At 28.3% G+C, this 16254-nt stretch overlaps 1 protein-coding gene across 1 annotated transcript; it reads right to left on the bottom strand.

Annotated features, from left to right (window-relative positions):
* Positions 1 to 12889: 12889 nt before the first annotated feature.
* Positions 12890 to 13200, bottom strand: LOC117170035 (galectin-8-like). Its single transcript, XM_033356553.1, has one exon. The coding sequence runs from the start codon at positions 13100 to 13102 to the stop codon at positions 12890 to 12892; it is 213 nt and encodes a 70-aa protein (XP_033212444.1). The 5' UTR covers positions 13103 to 13200.
* Positions 13201 to 16254: the final 3054 nt, after the last annotated feature.

Raw genomic sequence — 16254 nt, 5'->3', positions numbered from 1 at the left:
ATTCAATAACTTCGCTGTTTCTATGACTGAAAAAAAACTGAAAAGCATTATGTGTTAGATCAAAATATTATTTTGTTTGTTTAAAAACAATAGTTGATCATAAAAACCTTCTTTTTATGCAGAAAAGGTCCATTGTGTTTCAAACCTTGTACAAAAAATGATATCTGACGTTGAAGGGGGTGGGGTACAAAGACAAATAGTACACCTGTAACGAGAGGGGGGGGGTGACAAAGGTCGAAAATAATGTTAGGTAATATGTGCACGCTCCCCAACAGATAAGAATTCGTCGTTAAGGAGATATCACCGCTTTTGGTCAGACGTAAATGTATGTCTGACTAAAATTACTCTTACTACTGGGAAACCTTTCTTATTCCCAAAAAGACAAAAATTAAAAGGAATGTTTATTATTCATCAAAAAGGATCTTTTTTCTTTTTTTTTAGATACTTCCATTTGAGTATTAGAAAACTTTTTGCTGTCACTGTTTTTAAAAATTGATTTACTTTACAACGTGAAATATTCCACCTCATGTTTTCTTATTAAGTCTATAATTGATGTTCCCGTGAAGGATACTTATCTGAAGCAACGCTCGAATCATATTAATCTGAATACATACTAAATAACGAAGAAGGTCACTGTCTCTAAAACTGATATAAAAAAGTCGATAGTACTGCTGAAAGTTGAAAAGAACAGTTTCTGATGTAAATTCAGAAAATAATTCAAGAATTAATCCAAGCACGTTTGCAATGCTCTACATTCTACGTTCCTGCTCTCATTTGACTGCTGCAGATCTGCAGAACTTTATTTTCTGCCAGGGAAGTGTCTTCAATTTTTTTTAAATTGTTATACTTTATTTTATCGCTATAAGATTTCCACTGACTTACCTTTTTATGAATAATAGTAGTTTGACGTAAAAATATTTTTGAGGGTATCGAAATTTGCTATCGTTAGCATTTATTTTGCAGGTTACAAGGATAAGAGTATGATCTATAATATTTTTATCAAGATAGTCAACCCTACAATTAAAAATAACTTTATTTACTTCTTTTAATAAATTTAAAAAAAACCCAAGGACTTCTTATTTTCTTTCATTCCTTTCGAATTATTTTAAATTCAACGTGAATTTCCTGACATTTCCGTGAAATCCTTTGATTTCGTTTTAATTTTTAGTTTTTTTAATTCATCCTGAAACGTTTTTAATTTCCCTTGATTAATTTTTCCTGCGTTCTTTTAAATTCATTGAATTTTGGAATTATTTTTTGTAATTCCTGTGAGTTCTGTCGAATGCAGCCTAAAGACTTTTAATATTCCTTGGAATTCTCTTCTATTTTTTTAGAATTTTATTCAATAATTCTGTTCGCTAAAATAAAACAATTTTTGTTTGAATTCCATTCACATACTTTTTTACATTTACATTAAACATTCACGAATACCGTCAAAATCTTCTTATTGTCGCTAAATTTATTAAAATTGAGCCTAATTTCATTCATATAGTAGATTTTTTCTAATTTACTTGAATTCTGTTGAATTCTTCATACATTGATAAAAATTTCCTGATATAAAAGAATTATTTAATAATATTTTTATTTTATAAATTTCATTAAATGCGCTTCAATTTTTTAAATCCTTTTATATTTTCTCCATATGTGCTAAAACGAGTGGAATACTTTGAATTCTTTTCACCGAGATCATTTGAATTTATTTTAAATTTACCATAGATTCTTATTAACTTATCCTACAAAATGTTCTAATTCTGTGAATTTTTTTCACTCTTTTTAAAAACTTTTAGAATTCTTTGGAATTTTTTTTTTCAATTAATTTGGAATTTCTCCTGAATTATTATTAAATTCATCCTAAGGTCCATTGATTTTTTCTTACGTTATTTCAAATTTAATGAATTCAATACATTTTTGTAATATTTTGAATTGTTTTTAATTCACTTTTTTTTAATGCTCCTTAGACTCTAATGGAATTCGTCTAATTATTTCCGTACCGTAACATTTTTCTAAACTCACCTAACATTCATTAAAATTCTTGGTTTTTCCTCAATTTACTTCAATTCAGTCCACTTTATAATACTCAATTCAGTAGAAATTCTTTTATTTAAAAAAAGTTTTTAAATATATATACTTGGGAATTTTTGTAAATTTCATCAAAAAATTAAATTCTCTTGGCAATTTTTTAGTTTTCTTTTTAGTTGAAATTGAAATCTTTTTTAAAAAATAAGTCCACTTATTTTGATTTGAATAGAACGTGATTCTCTTTTCCTCGCTCTTTGTTTACCTAAATTAATCTTCTAATAATTACTCACCACAATTTAAATTGCGAAAATGAAAAATTATATGCGGAAGCAATCAAATTTATTGATTATCATTTAAAATACTTGTGAACTATTTATTTAAAGTGACATAAAAGAGTAACGATTTTCATAGTTTTTGTCGCTAAAAAAATTATTTACCAATTTCTTTTTTATTGTTTAAAACCAAAACTTCCTTACATCTAACGCTACCTAAACAAATAACTGGTGAAAAAAACTAGTTGTTTTCTATCACGGATCCGAAGAATACTTTTGAGAATAGTGAATAATTTTATTATTTTTCTGTTTAGGTTTTTCATTTATTCTGCTGAAGTTTTCGAAAATTAAATGCTAGGCCTTCTTCTCTTGAATTTTAAATAAAAAGCATAAAATTTCGAACAATTTTTCAAAACATTATCTCTGATGATTATTTTTTTCAAAGTCAAATTACTTTTTTATCCATTTTTTATTCTATTATCCCATTTCGAGTCCGAAACGTTACCAATTTTAAATCCAATCTAAGTTTTTCTTCTACCCCATACACTGAACACTTTTTACTACATTACACTCAAGATCTTCTTGTCCTAAGTTTTAAAAAAATTCCACAATATGAAAAAGGTTTTCTAGAGCAACATCTCGGATTAAAACTAGTAAGAGAAGCAAATAATTTTAATTTACCGGCAAACGTAGCAAAAAAGTTAGATGGCAGTGGAACCTTTTGGTATAAACCTCCGGTAACTTGAATCCAACCCCTCGCCAAAAGTCTTTGTTAAATATTTTCACGTTGTTCCAACTTGCGGTATCAAAAAAAAAAATACTTTCACCGAGAAAATCAAAACTTTAGTTTCTAATTCCAGCTCGAACGTTTGCACGGTGGATGCGGTAAAAATAAAAAAAGTTAAGGATCGTCATTGTGAATTTTAAAATTATTTGAAATTGTTGGAAACTGAGGAAGGAGATTTGTCTTGAAATTTCACTAAAGTTATCACAAAGCCCAGACACGAATCGCGTACCAAACCCAACTGAAGAGCAACTTACGGAACGGTCCTACTGTGACCGCGCCCCCGCCTCCGATTAACCGATCGCGCACGCGTTCCTTCCCCAAATGCAAGCATCAACCCTTACCTGCTCAAACTAGTCTTCCAGCATCCCTATTGTCCTTCACCCCTCAGTTTTACACCATTTTACCCCCATTCAACTCCGATGGATCACACTTTCGACACACGTGACATCGCTGTCAACATATCATCTTTGTACACTAGGGTGGTCCCAAAAGAGCATTGGAAATTTTATTTATTTTTTATTTTTAAAGAGACACCCCAGAAATTTGTCTAAATCCACAACACCATAATTTAATATTTTTAAATGATATTTAGAGGTGCCGCAAGCCCTATTAAGTTTAACACGTATTTCCCATAGGAAAGAAAAGAAGTTTTTGTTAATTTTTGTTGAATATTAACACCATAAGTCTGTTTTATAGTGTCCCAAAAAACCACCATAAGTGAAAAAATGGGTTTTGCGAGTTTTTGGGGCTAATTATGACGTTTTTTGAGGTTTTTTATCGCAAATTGTTCCTGGCCTATTAAGGACCATTTTATACGGATAACTAGGTGCTTAAAGACATTGTTTAAACAATTTATTATTGTTTTTAGCCATTTTCTCATATAATGGAGTTAGAATGACGCGGTTATTTCAAAAAAATGTCCAATTTTCAATTAGAGGGAAGTCATAGTCTATGAATGTTAATAAGATTGATTGTTTAAACAATTTATTATTATTTTTAATAATATTCGCTTGCAAAATTGCTACAAAATTGCAGTTTAAACAATTTATTATTATTATTATTATTATTAATATCATATTTTGATAATGCTAGAAAGATATTGTATATTATATATATTTTTCATTAGGTGTGACTTAATAATTAATTAGATTTAGCACAAATAATTGTTTAAACAAATAATTATTGTTTATGACTATCTTCCTCTATAGAAATGTCTGACAGTTGCGCTTTTATGGCATTTTGTACCTTTCTGTCCTTTTTAACTTAGTGGCATGATAATTAATAAATATTAACAAAAAAGTTGTTTAAACAATTTAATATTGTTTATAATAATCTTTTCTATATCTATTCTATATATTTTCTTTTATTTTCTAATCTATTTAAAAAATCATTTTTGCTCTAGTTGACTTATTATTACTTCATAAATAAAAAATCGATCCAAAGTTAAAGATTTTAGAAAAAACTGCCACCTACTAGTACTTTTTGTTAACTTTTATTAATTATTACCTTAGTAAGTGAAAAAAGGTCAGAAAGGTAGAAATTGTCGAAAAACCGCAACTTCCAGCCATTAATATAGATGAAGATAGTCATAAGCGATAATAATTTGTCGAAAAAATTATTTATGCTAAATATAATTATTTATTAATTCACACCTTATGAAAAATATACAAAAAGTTGAAAATTTCAGAAAAAACCGCAACATTCTACCAATTAAGCAAACAGAATATTTTAAGCAATGATTACAAATTTTTGAAACAATTATTTTTGTAACTTGAATTCATTATTACTTCACTTCATTCAAAAATGACACACAAGCCAGAAATATCAGAAAAAAACCGCATCTTTCTAGCATCATTCAAATATAATATTATTATTAATAGTCATAAATTGTTTAAAAAATTAATTTTCTTGATTCAACTTAATTACTCTTATTGAAAATTGAACAAAAAGTAGAAGATTTTAGAAAAACCCGTATCTTTCTAACTCTGTTCTATGAGAAAATGCCTGAAAGCATTTAAAAATTGTTTAAACAATTTATGTGAACATCTTATTATTAGTATGAAATGGTCTTTTATGTGTCAAAAATAATTTGCATCAAAAATCCTGCAAAAAAGTCATGATTAGCGTTAAAAACTTGAAAATTTCCAACAGAATTGCTCAATTTTCAACTTTAGAATAGAATTTTAATTAATTTTCAATGAAAACGATTATATTTAAGCCAACACGAAACATTTAAAGATTCGGTGCCAAAAATTAATTTTAAATTGAAAAAACCATAAAATCTACAAACAAATAGTTAAATTTTCAACAATTAAATGAATTTTAAAAACAAGAAGATTAATATTCTTCAAAAAAAATAATTTTTAATAAAATACATGAATTAGCTACCACTTAGTGGAATTTTCAAGTAAAAGAGATCGAGTTTCAACGAAAAATTAAATACTTACATTTATAGTTAGAAAATAATTATTACACCTTAAAAAAGGAGGTTTCAACAAAATGTAAAAATTTTCAAGCAAAAAAATTGAATTTTCAAACAAATAACTTAATGCTCAAGGAAGAATAATTTAATACAAAACAAATACATTTTTAACAGAGAAAGTTTAATCAGAAAAATAAATAATTATGAAATACTTCAACTGAAAAATATCATGTTTTAATCACAAAATGGAACAGTTTAATTTTACATTCAAACGATGAATTCTAAGCACACAAAAAATAATCATATTTATGATAGAATAGTTAAATTTTTAAACAAACTGTGGATGCACAAACATCAAAAATAATAATGCAACAAAAAAATTAATTTTTGACCATATAGTTGAATTTTTAATTAGGAACCATAAATTTTCAACCAAAAATAGAATTTTTACATTATTAGTAAACAAACAGAAGTTTTAACTTAATATTTGGATTTTAACGAAACAAATTAATTTTTTATGGAAAGAAGAATTTTTAAACAATAAATTGCATTTCAACCAAAAAGCAATGAATTTTTAACCAAGGAAAGGAATTTATAGACGAACGGTTTAGAAAAAGAGGAAATTTCAACAAAATTAATTTGCCATCAATATTTTTTTCCTATAAAATAGGTGAATATTGAACCAAGATAGCGCTGAAAACTTCTAAATTCGTCAGAGAAAAATAAAAAAAATATATATTTTGCACTTGAGACAAAAATAAAGTTATGCACAAAACTATACAATCGACACTTCATACCCATTTCTTTGAGGGGATGTTTCACCCCCTCAAGTGTTTTTTCGCAGTTATTATTATTACATTCTTTGGTTTTTGAAAGTATTTTTTTACAAAAAAATGTCCAAAACTTGTATACGGACATCTCAAATATTACACAAGATATCGATTTTTTTATAATAAAATAGTTTTCAGGAGTTTGACCACTAGTCACGTCAAAAAAGTGGGATGAAATAAAAAAACGATGTTTAAAATAACTTGTAGCTGGCAATTCTTAACCGATTTTGTATCTTTTGTAGAAACATTCAGCATTGAATTTTAAACAGACGTATGAGGACTGATTAATATTTTTTTTTGTTCAAACTTTTATCTTAATGCAAAGAGTAAAGAAAAAATTGATTTTTTCGTTTGTTTTGTTTATCTTTTTGAATTTTTTTCTATTATCAGCATTATCAGACTTTATGCACGGGGGTAGTTAAAAACACAAAACTGTCATTATTATGTTAATTGTTATAAAAAAGTTGACTTAACAAATAGTCTACATTATCGATTCTTCGTTTGCGAAAAACTTTTTGCGTTAAAATTACTTGCTTTAATTGAAAAAATAATACCCGATCATAAAAATTGGAATTCTCTAGAATCTTCTTGATTCTTACTTCCTTTTTCTCAATTTTTGACACTTAATTTCAGCTCGAATTTAACTTTTAACCCTTTAAATAAAAAGTTATTTAAAATTGTTTATATTACTATTATCATTCATGTTCGGCATTTTTCAATTATATAAACAAATTAAAAACTTTGATTTGAATGCGCTGCATTTCTAGAGTTTAAATGCATTAATTACAGAAATTTTATCTCCAAAATGTGAAAAAATTATTGTTTAATTGCAAGCAAGCATAAAAAGAGAAATAATACTTAATATTTCAATCAAGTTTTGGAAACGAACTCATTTGTCATTAACATTGTGAAACTTCGTTTTCAATTATTTATTTTATTATAAGTATTTTCCTATGAACTCGATTCTACTAAATATTTTTTTAAATTACTTTTTTTTAACTCTTGCCAAATAAAAAAATGCCTAAAAATCATTCAGATTGTTCATTAAAAATTTCGAATATCTTTTGAAATCCTTTTCAATAATTTTCCAAAATTAATAGAAAACAAATTATTGTTTAGAATTTTCTTATATACCCGAAAAAACATTTTTTCAATTTTGTGAAATATTAAAAAATTCTCAAAAAATCTTTAACAAGTTTTAGTTATTTTTGAATAGTCTCGAAACTTCTGAATATCGCTGAAGCTTATTCAATTTTTTGTTTTTAAATTATCTTATGTGTCAAAATCGCAAAAATTTGCTGAAAACCGTTTCACAATGTTTTTATTAATTTTTGCAAACATTTTGAAATCCTCAAAACTTCGAAGTATTCTTTTAAAATAACATTTTAACCATTTAAATTTTTATTAAAAAATCTTTTAAAAAAATAATCTCGAATCATTCATAAATATTAGAAGAGTTCTAATTTTTTTCCGAATTCTTTAAAATAAGTCTTTGCGCATAATTTTGTTTTTCTTATATATTTGGAAATTTAAGAAACTTTACAAATTAAATGTTTGTAGCAAAATTATAGGACCATTATTATTTTCCATTATTAATTGATCATTTACAATTTACACATCCTTTTTCATTAATATCTACTACCTAAAAAGATAAGTTCGTAAAACCAAAATTTAATATACTTTATATTTCAACAAATATTCGAATTTTCAAATAAAAGGAATGAAGCTTCAACAAAAATCCAATATTCTTTTAATCTAATAGTTAAATTTGCAGCCTATGAAAATAAATTCACAAAAAGAAATATAATACTATATATTAAAACAAAAAATATGAAATTACTACCAAAATAAATGAATTGGAAAACCAAAAAGAATAAGAAGATTATTTTTCTATTAAAACTTAAAAATTTGTAGTAAACAACTTAATACACACAAAAAAGAATTTTCAACCAAAAAAGTGAATCTTCGACGAACGCGGCATTCCTCACTGTGAAATTGACATTTTTGTAGCATTGAATATTCTCCCAGTGGCATCTCTACCTTCCAAAAAATGTTTAATGTCCAATTAAAAATGACTGAACTGAGGCAAGTCTCCCTGGACGATTTATCTTCTCGGTGGCATCTCTCCTCCGAAAAAATTTTCGGGTTCATATCAAAATAATTAAAACTGCTGCAAGCCTCCGGGGACTAATTGGCACATCTGCGGCATATCCTACCAACGAAAAGTCTCCCCAGTGGCATCGCTCATCCGTGGAAATATGTTCAAGTCCACATCAAAGTGGCACAAGTGTGTGCAAGTCTCTCACGACTGATTGTCACACCTGCGGCAACTCTCGCCAGCAGCAAGACTCCTCAGCAGCATCTCTCACTCGGGAACAATTTTTCAATGCACATCGAACTGGCAAAAGTGCGGCAAGTCTCCAAGGATATTTTGTCACATTCGCGGCATCGCTTATCAGCGGCAAGTCTCCCCAATGGCATCTCTCTCCAAAGAAATATTTTTAAGCACTTACAAAAAAGGCAAAACTGCGGTCAGTCCGAAGCGGCATCTTTCCCCTAAAAAAATGTTGTGAGAACTTCTAAAAATGGAGAAAGTTCGGAAAGTCTCACCAGAGGCATCCCTCCCCCAAAAAATTTTCTAATAAGTTTTAAAGATGGCAAAAATGCGGCACGTCTCCTAAACGGCATCTCTCCCCCGAGAAAATTTTGTAAAAAATTCTAAAAATGGCAAAAGTGCAGCAAGTCTACCCAGCGGCATCTCTCTCTCTCTCTCTCAAGAATATTTTGTAAGAACTTCTGAAAATGGCTAGTCTACCCAGCAGCATCTCTTCCCCAAGAAAATATTTAAGGACTTCTAAAAATGGAAAAAGTGCTGCAAGTTTCCCCAGCGGCATCTCTCCTCCAATAAATTTTCTAAGTAGTTTTAAAGATGACAAAATGCGGCAATTCTTCCCAGAGGCATGTTTATCCCTATATTTTTTTTAACTACTTCCAAAGATGGAAAAACTGCGGCAAGTCAAATGGAAAAATTTCAGGGGAGACTTGCCGCATTTTTGCCATTTTTAGAAGTCATTACAAAATTTTCTTGCGGGACAGATGCCGCTGGGGAAACTTACCGCACTTTTGCCATCTTTAAGAACTTTTAGAAAATTAGTTAAGGGAGAGATGCCGCTTGGGAAATTTGCCGCAGCTTTGACATCTTTGGAAGTACTTAAAAAATTTTCTTGAGAGAGAGTTGCCACTGGGAAGACTTGCCACAGTGTTGCCATTTTTAGAAGTCCTTACATAAATTTCTTGGGGGATAGATGCCGCTGGGGAGCCTTGCCGCATTTTTGCCATCTTTAAAGTTACTCAGAAAATTTGTTGGGGGAGAGATGTCGCTAGGGAGACTTGTCGCATTTTTGCCATTTTCAGAAGTTCTTACAAAATATTCTTGGGAGAGAGATGCCGCTAGGTAGACTTGCTGCACTTTTGCCATTTTTAGAATTTTTACAAAATTTTCTTGGGGTAGAGATGCCGCTGGTGAGACTTGCCGCATTTTGCTATCTTTAAAACTACTTAAAAAAATTGTTGGGGGAGAGATGCTGCTGGGGAGACTTGCCGCACTTTCAAAATATTTTGAAGTTCTTACAACATATTTTTAGGGGAGAGATGTCGCTTGGAAGACTGGCCGCAGTTTTTCCATCTTTGGAAGTACTTAAAAATATTTATTTGGGGACAGATGGCACTATAGAGACTTGCCGCTGATGAGAGATGCCGCGAATGTGACAATTAATCCTGGAAGACGCCGCACTTTTGCCAGTTTGATGTGGATTGCAAAATTTTTCCCGAATGGGAGATGCCGCTGAGGAGTCTTGCCGCTGGCGAGAGATGCCGCAAGTGTGACAATCAATCGTGAGAGACTTGCCACACTTTTGCCACGCAAAGAAGATGCCGCAGATGTGACAATTAGTCCCGGGAGGCTTGCCGCAGTTTAAATATTTTTATATGAACCCAAAAATATTTTCCGGGGTAGAGATGCCACCGGAAAGACAATTAGTCCAGGGAGACTTGCCTCAGTTCAGTCATTTTTAATTGGACATTAAACATTTTTTTGAAGGGAGATATGCCACTGGAAAAATATTTACTGGTGATAAATGTCGCAAAAATGTCATTTTTACAGTGAGAAATGCCGCGCGGGAGAGAAGCCACGGGATAGAGATGCCGCAGTTGTGACATGCCGCAGATGAGATATGCTGTAGATGTGGCCTGCCGCAGAGGTGACATATATAAAATGAGACATTCCTCAGATGTGACAAGCCGCAGGTGTGAAATGCCTCAGATTTGGCATGCCACAGTTGTGACTCACTGCAGAGAGACTTGTCGCATGAGACATGATATGGACTCCACAGGTATTCAAAGTGTCACTTATAGAAAATCCCTGACTTTTTCTGAAAAATAAAATGTACTGATCTTTCTCTGATTTCAAAGTTTTCCCTTCTTTAAAAAATATCGTTTTTGTTCGGCATCCTTCCATCGTATACAAACATTTTCCAATAACTAAAAACATTAAATAATTTTTAACTACAAAATTAATAACATGTTCTATGAAAGCTGAAAGTAAACAAAGGTTGCGGTCAAAATTTACATAGTTATGTAAATCAATATTTGACCTCACTGTTCCGGAAATTTGATAATTCCCTTTGGTATTTTCCATTTAGTTATTATTAAAGCTATTTACAAGAATTTTATTTCTATTTTAATAATCTTATTTTTCGATAATAAAAATTATTAATCTGTTTTTAGAAATTGATTTAATCTTCTAAGATTAGACTGTAGACCACAACTGTCCAATAAAGGAGTCAAGCTTGACAAATGAATCAAGAACAAGTCGGAATCTGTGTTCAACTATCCATGTGTCTGGACTTCCTGGAAGATCATTTATCAAATCTTTTTCCATCGTAGCTTTTTGTTCGTTTTGTGAAACTTTAAAAAAAATGTATATTAATGTAATTGTTAGTAAAGAAAAGAAATACAAAGTTAAAAGAAAATGTTTACAATACTATATTTGTAAGTAAACAAAACCAAGCTACACAATTGTTTAAAATTATATTTTGAGATGTGTAATAAGTTATTTGAAAAATGAGTGAAACACAACAAAGAATGATAGTTTGGAACTAAAGGTAAAAAAAATAGATTTACAGGTCAATTTTTTGCAATTTGGAATAATAATGATAATAATAATGTTAGAAATTATTCTCAAATTGCTTAATTTGTGATGCCTTGAAAATTAATTGTACCGCTTCATGTTTTTTGTTAGAAAATTCAATTAATTTGTTTGAAAATAATTATGTTCTTAAGATGCCGCCACCACACTATTATATGCAAACTTGCTTACATTAAAAAATAATAATAATAAAATTATGTCAAATACTTATTTTGAAGGATTCGGGAATAAAATAGAATCTGTTTAATAATTATGTAAATTGGAAGAGATTGATTTTTTTCAAGATTCCTGGAAAAAATTGTAATGGTTTAGATTTTATTTTAAGAGAATAATTTTAATTAGTAGATTACAAAATGTGTTCGAAATGAATTAAAAAGACTGTAACAAATTTTAAAGCAAAATTCCGCAATTTTTCTATATATCCTACTTCAGGAACAAATTTAAGGAAGTTTGAGAGACATTCAAAAGTTCTATAATGATTTCCAGAAAATGAAAACTTCTAAAGATTTTTTTTTAATTTTCTAAGGTTTAGAAAAACTGAAAAAGAATTTCTGTGGTTCATAGTAAAAATCAAAGTTTTTTTTTTTTTATTTCAGACAATAATTTTGAAGATCACTGAAAAATATTACAAAATATATAACAAAAATTGAAGGAAAAAAATCTGAACTATTTTAAAGCAATTTTTTTTAATCTTGAGAAATTAAAGACGAAATTGAAGTAAAATCTAGAAATATTTTAAAGAATTAAAGGGGTTGAAAAAGAATGCCGAACTTAAAAATTTTTCTCTAAATGTACAATCTTACAGATTTAAAATGTAAACTTCATAAGCCTTAGAAGAATTTCGAAAGATTTAAAGAGAATACAATTTTTTAATTTCTAGGGAAATATAACAGATTATGTCGATTAAAAAAATATATTTTTCTGATTTTCAGTCTAAAAGGTCTTCTCTTTTTTCAATATGTAAGCTTCTCCGCCTAAAATCGAAGTTGAAACCAATAAAAAGGTGTCTTTTTTGCTTTCTTTTTTTGCATTCAACATTCTCAGGTCACAGAAAATAAAAAATAGTAGAGCAAAAAAAATTTTCTTTTTTAACAGAAATCAATTAAATCGATTTGCTATTTATTGTAAAAACAAAAATTCTTAAATGTCAGTCTCTTGTGTGCTAATTTTATTTTAATCGTCAATAAAAATGATTCCGCAGAAAATAGAAATTTTTTTATATAAAAATGAAGAATAAGTGAATTTGTTCACAATACTTTTGAAACAATTTAAAAATTAATTTTTTTTGTATGCTCGCTTGCAAAACATTAATTTTTGCACATTTAAAAAGTAAAATTTGCTTAATAATTACATTTAAACTATAAAAATGCAGCGAATTAAAATTAAAGGGTGGATCGCAATATCGTCTCTGGGATTCAAATTTGGACCGAGTTGGTAATTTATGGCAAATCGGACTGAATCTGATGGAACTTTTCCCTGGATTTTCACCATTTTTCCAGGGAAAAGTCCTCCTTCGACTTCGCCCACATAGGGTATATCGGGATTATTGACGGTCTGGAAGGACATTTTTGAGGAATATCATGCACTCTGAAAGACGCGATTTGTATCGATAGTACAATTAGTTAGACTAAAATATCAAATGACAAGTTTACTGCACATACGCGATCATACTTGTTAATTCTACACCTTTTTAGGAAAATTAATATTATTATGAATAATATCTTGTAAGGTTTTATAATTTTAACTTTAATGAAATTTTTACAATCCCAAATTGAATCGATTTCCGTTTATGCGTTTAAAGTATTTTTTCTTTTCGTTTTATTTATAACAGATGGAGACATAAAGAGACAGGAATACAATTTCCCTTGCGATATTTACTTCTAGGTCTTTCACGTTCAGGAAAGAAATGCGTGACTCAAGCAAGGATCATTTATAAAAGCGTCTCGATTTCAATTCTAAAACTATGGTGCTCTGGGTGCTACTTCCCTTTTTTGAATCTCCTACCGAGTTGATGGAATAAGGAGTATAGAGCAAGAAATAGTCAGACAAGGAAGGAAAAATGGAAATTTATGGAACGATGATCGAATTTGTAATGTCGTGTGCATATAGTGGTAAAATACCTATACAGATATACAAGGAAATACCTTATTTAAATTGAGTAACATTCGGTTTAAAGAAATTAAAATGAGTTAATTTAATTATAAATGTATACACATGAGACTGATTTTATACCGATTAGGGCGGAGGCAATAGGCTTCAGTGGAATACGCCCTAAATCTTCACTTGAAAATAAAACATATCAACCGGGCCACCTCTCTGCCAAAAATTAAAAAGCTTAACTACACCCCTAAATAAGGGATGATTGTGAAAATTGCGACAAATCCAACTCGAAATTTCAAAAAAGGTCTTTATTTTTTTGTAGTAAACTAATCAAATTAAATATTATTCGTATTTGGACAAATTTTCAATCCCCCTTTGAAAGTGCAAAACACCCTTACAATAAGGTTTGAACGTGAATAAATGAAAAAAATTGAATCAAAAATTTTCAAAGAAGTGTCCTTAATTTTGTTTGGATTCTATATGTTTAATTGTATGTTTCTACTTTGTAAACAAAACTTCTAACCCCCTAGTAGGCTTAGAACACCCTTAAAATAAGAGGAAAATTTTTATTTTCTGTTTAATAATATATAACTATTTTGAAGAACACTTGCCTTTTTACCGGAAAATTTATCTTAACTCAAATTAATAAATCATTGGGAAAAAGTGTTCAAACAATTTCAATCATTTTTTGGTTAAAATTTTTATTATTTGGTTGAAAATTTAATAAATTTCTTTAAAAAATTAATTGTTTTTTTTAATTAAATAATTTAGTCAAAAAGTCACCTCGTTCGGTAAAAATTAACTGTTTTGAAAAAAACAGTTTTTTTGACTGAAAAATGTAATATATTGGTTGAAATTTTTTTCTTTCTTGACTGAAAAATCGTTTTTAAATAATATTTTAAATATTTTGATGAAAATTCGTCTTTTGTTCAAAAATTTGTCTTTCTATTTATAAATTTCTTGTTTTTCGAGCAAAAATGCAACTTTGTGGTTGAAAATTATTTTGTTGAGATTGAGGCTTCAACACTTTTGAGGTGTTTTTTAAGGTGTCGTTTATCTAGTAAATTTGATATTATAGCCATATATTTATTTTAAGTTTGTTAAACAAATTTCTGGCCCCAAAAGATGGATTCTTATCAAAAAATTTAATAGTTGATATTTCAACAAACAATATTCAATTAATAGTTTAAAACGGTTGAATTTATTTTTACAAAACAACGATTTTTCACCCAAACAGTTTGCCGTGTAACCAAAAAAGATTAAATTTACACCAAAGAGATAAATTTTTAACCAAATAAGATGTTTCATTAAAAAAAATTTTAACCAAATTATAGAATTTTTAATATAATAAATTAACTTTTAATCCCAAAAATATGAATTTTCAAAAAAAGGTTAATTTTCTACAAAATACATTAATCTTCTACCAAATTATTGAATCTTATTAATCTAATATTATTGACCCTAACACTGAAATATAAATTTAAAACCCAAATGTTAATTCACAGCTAAACTGTGGAGTTTTTAAATAAAATGATGAATTTTGTACAATTAGTAAAAATTTTAACCGGACAGTAGAATTTTTAACCAAGAAAAGGTGAATTCTTATCAAAAAATATAATAGTTGATATTTCAACCAAAAAATATTTGAATTACAAATTTAAAATAATTGAATTAATTTAAAAACAACGAACTTTCAATAAAACTTTTAAAGCCTCAACCTAAAGAAATTGATTTTCAAACAAACAATTTTAATCAAAAAATAATTTAAACTGTTTAAACACTTTTTCAATTTCTGTATTAATTTTATTTATCGTGGAACTTATAAACAATATTTTTACATGAACAAATTTAATTTAGTAATATTTTAATGTTTGTTGGAAGAAGAAGAAGTTAATTGTTTGTTCGATACAATTTTGAAATGTTAAAAAATAATTTTATTTTGAACATTTCCAGTTAAAAGTTGATCACTAACTGGGACTACAACTTTTCATAATACATGTGTAATAATATCTAAAAATCATTTAAACTTTTTATACGATAAACTAAGAAGGTATACACATCCGCTTGAAATTAAAAAACTAAATTATATTGTATTTAAAAACATTATAAATGTTCACTTAAACTAATATTAGAATTCCAAAAATTTAAATGCCTTTCCTATATTTGAAGTATCTTAATTCATCAATATTTTATAACCTATTAAATTATTATCCCTTGAAAAATATTATTTTTCTTTGACAATTCTTTGTTTCTAAACCTTGAATGATAAAGCTAAAAGAGTTTTAAAAAATAAAAGTAAAGAACAAGAGCATCTTTACGAAGACTTCAAGATTATTATTATTAATAAAATAGTAATAATAATAATAATAAATGTCTATAAATAGCGACAAGGTCGATTTTTCTCCACTCGACTCTTCAATTTATGAAAGGATTTAATTATTAATTACATTTTTGATCTTTTAAAAATAAATTTGATAAAAAGTTAATTTTGATTTTCATATTATAACATCGTACGTGCCAACAGACGATCGATCAACGCTAGAGAGGTATACATTTTCTCTCATTGAAAAACGATGCGAGATGCTGTTCATAGTACCTGGTGCTGACAACGTATTACA

This window comes from Belonocnema kinseyi, chromosome 3 (genome assembly GCF_010883055.1).
Source record: "Belonocnema kinseyi isolate 2016_QV_RU_SX_M_011 chromosome 3, B_treatae_v1, whole genome shotgun sequence".
Classification (NCBI taxonomy): Eukaryota; Metazoa; Arthropoda; class Insecta; order Hymenoptera; family Cynipidae; genus Belonocnema; species Belonocnema kinseyi.
This window is presented reverse-complemented; position numbering and strand designations above follow the sequence as displayed.

Coding starts and splice junctions, on each gene's coding strand:
- LOC117170035 (XM_033356553.1), bottom strand. CDS start 13,102: ATGTCCTTCCAGACCGTCAATAATCCCGATATACCCTATGTGGGCGAA.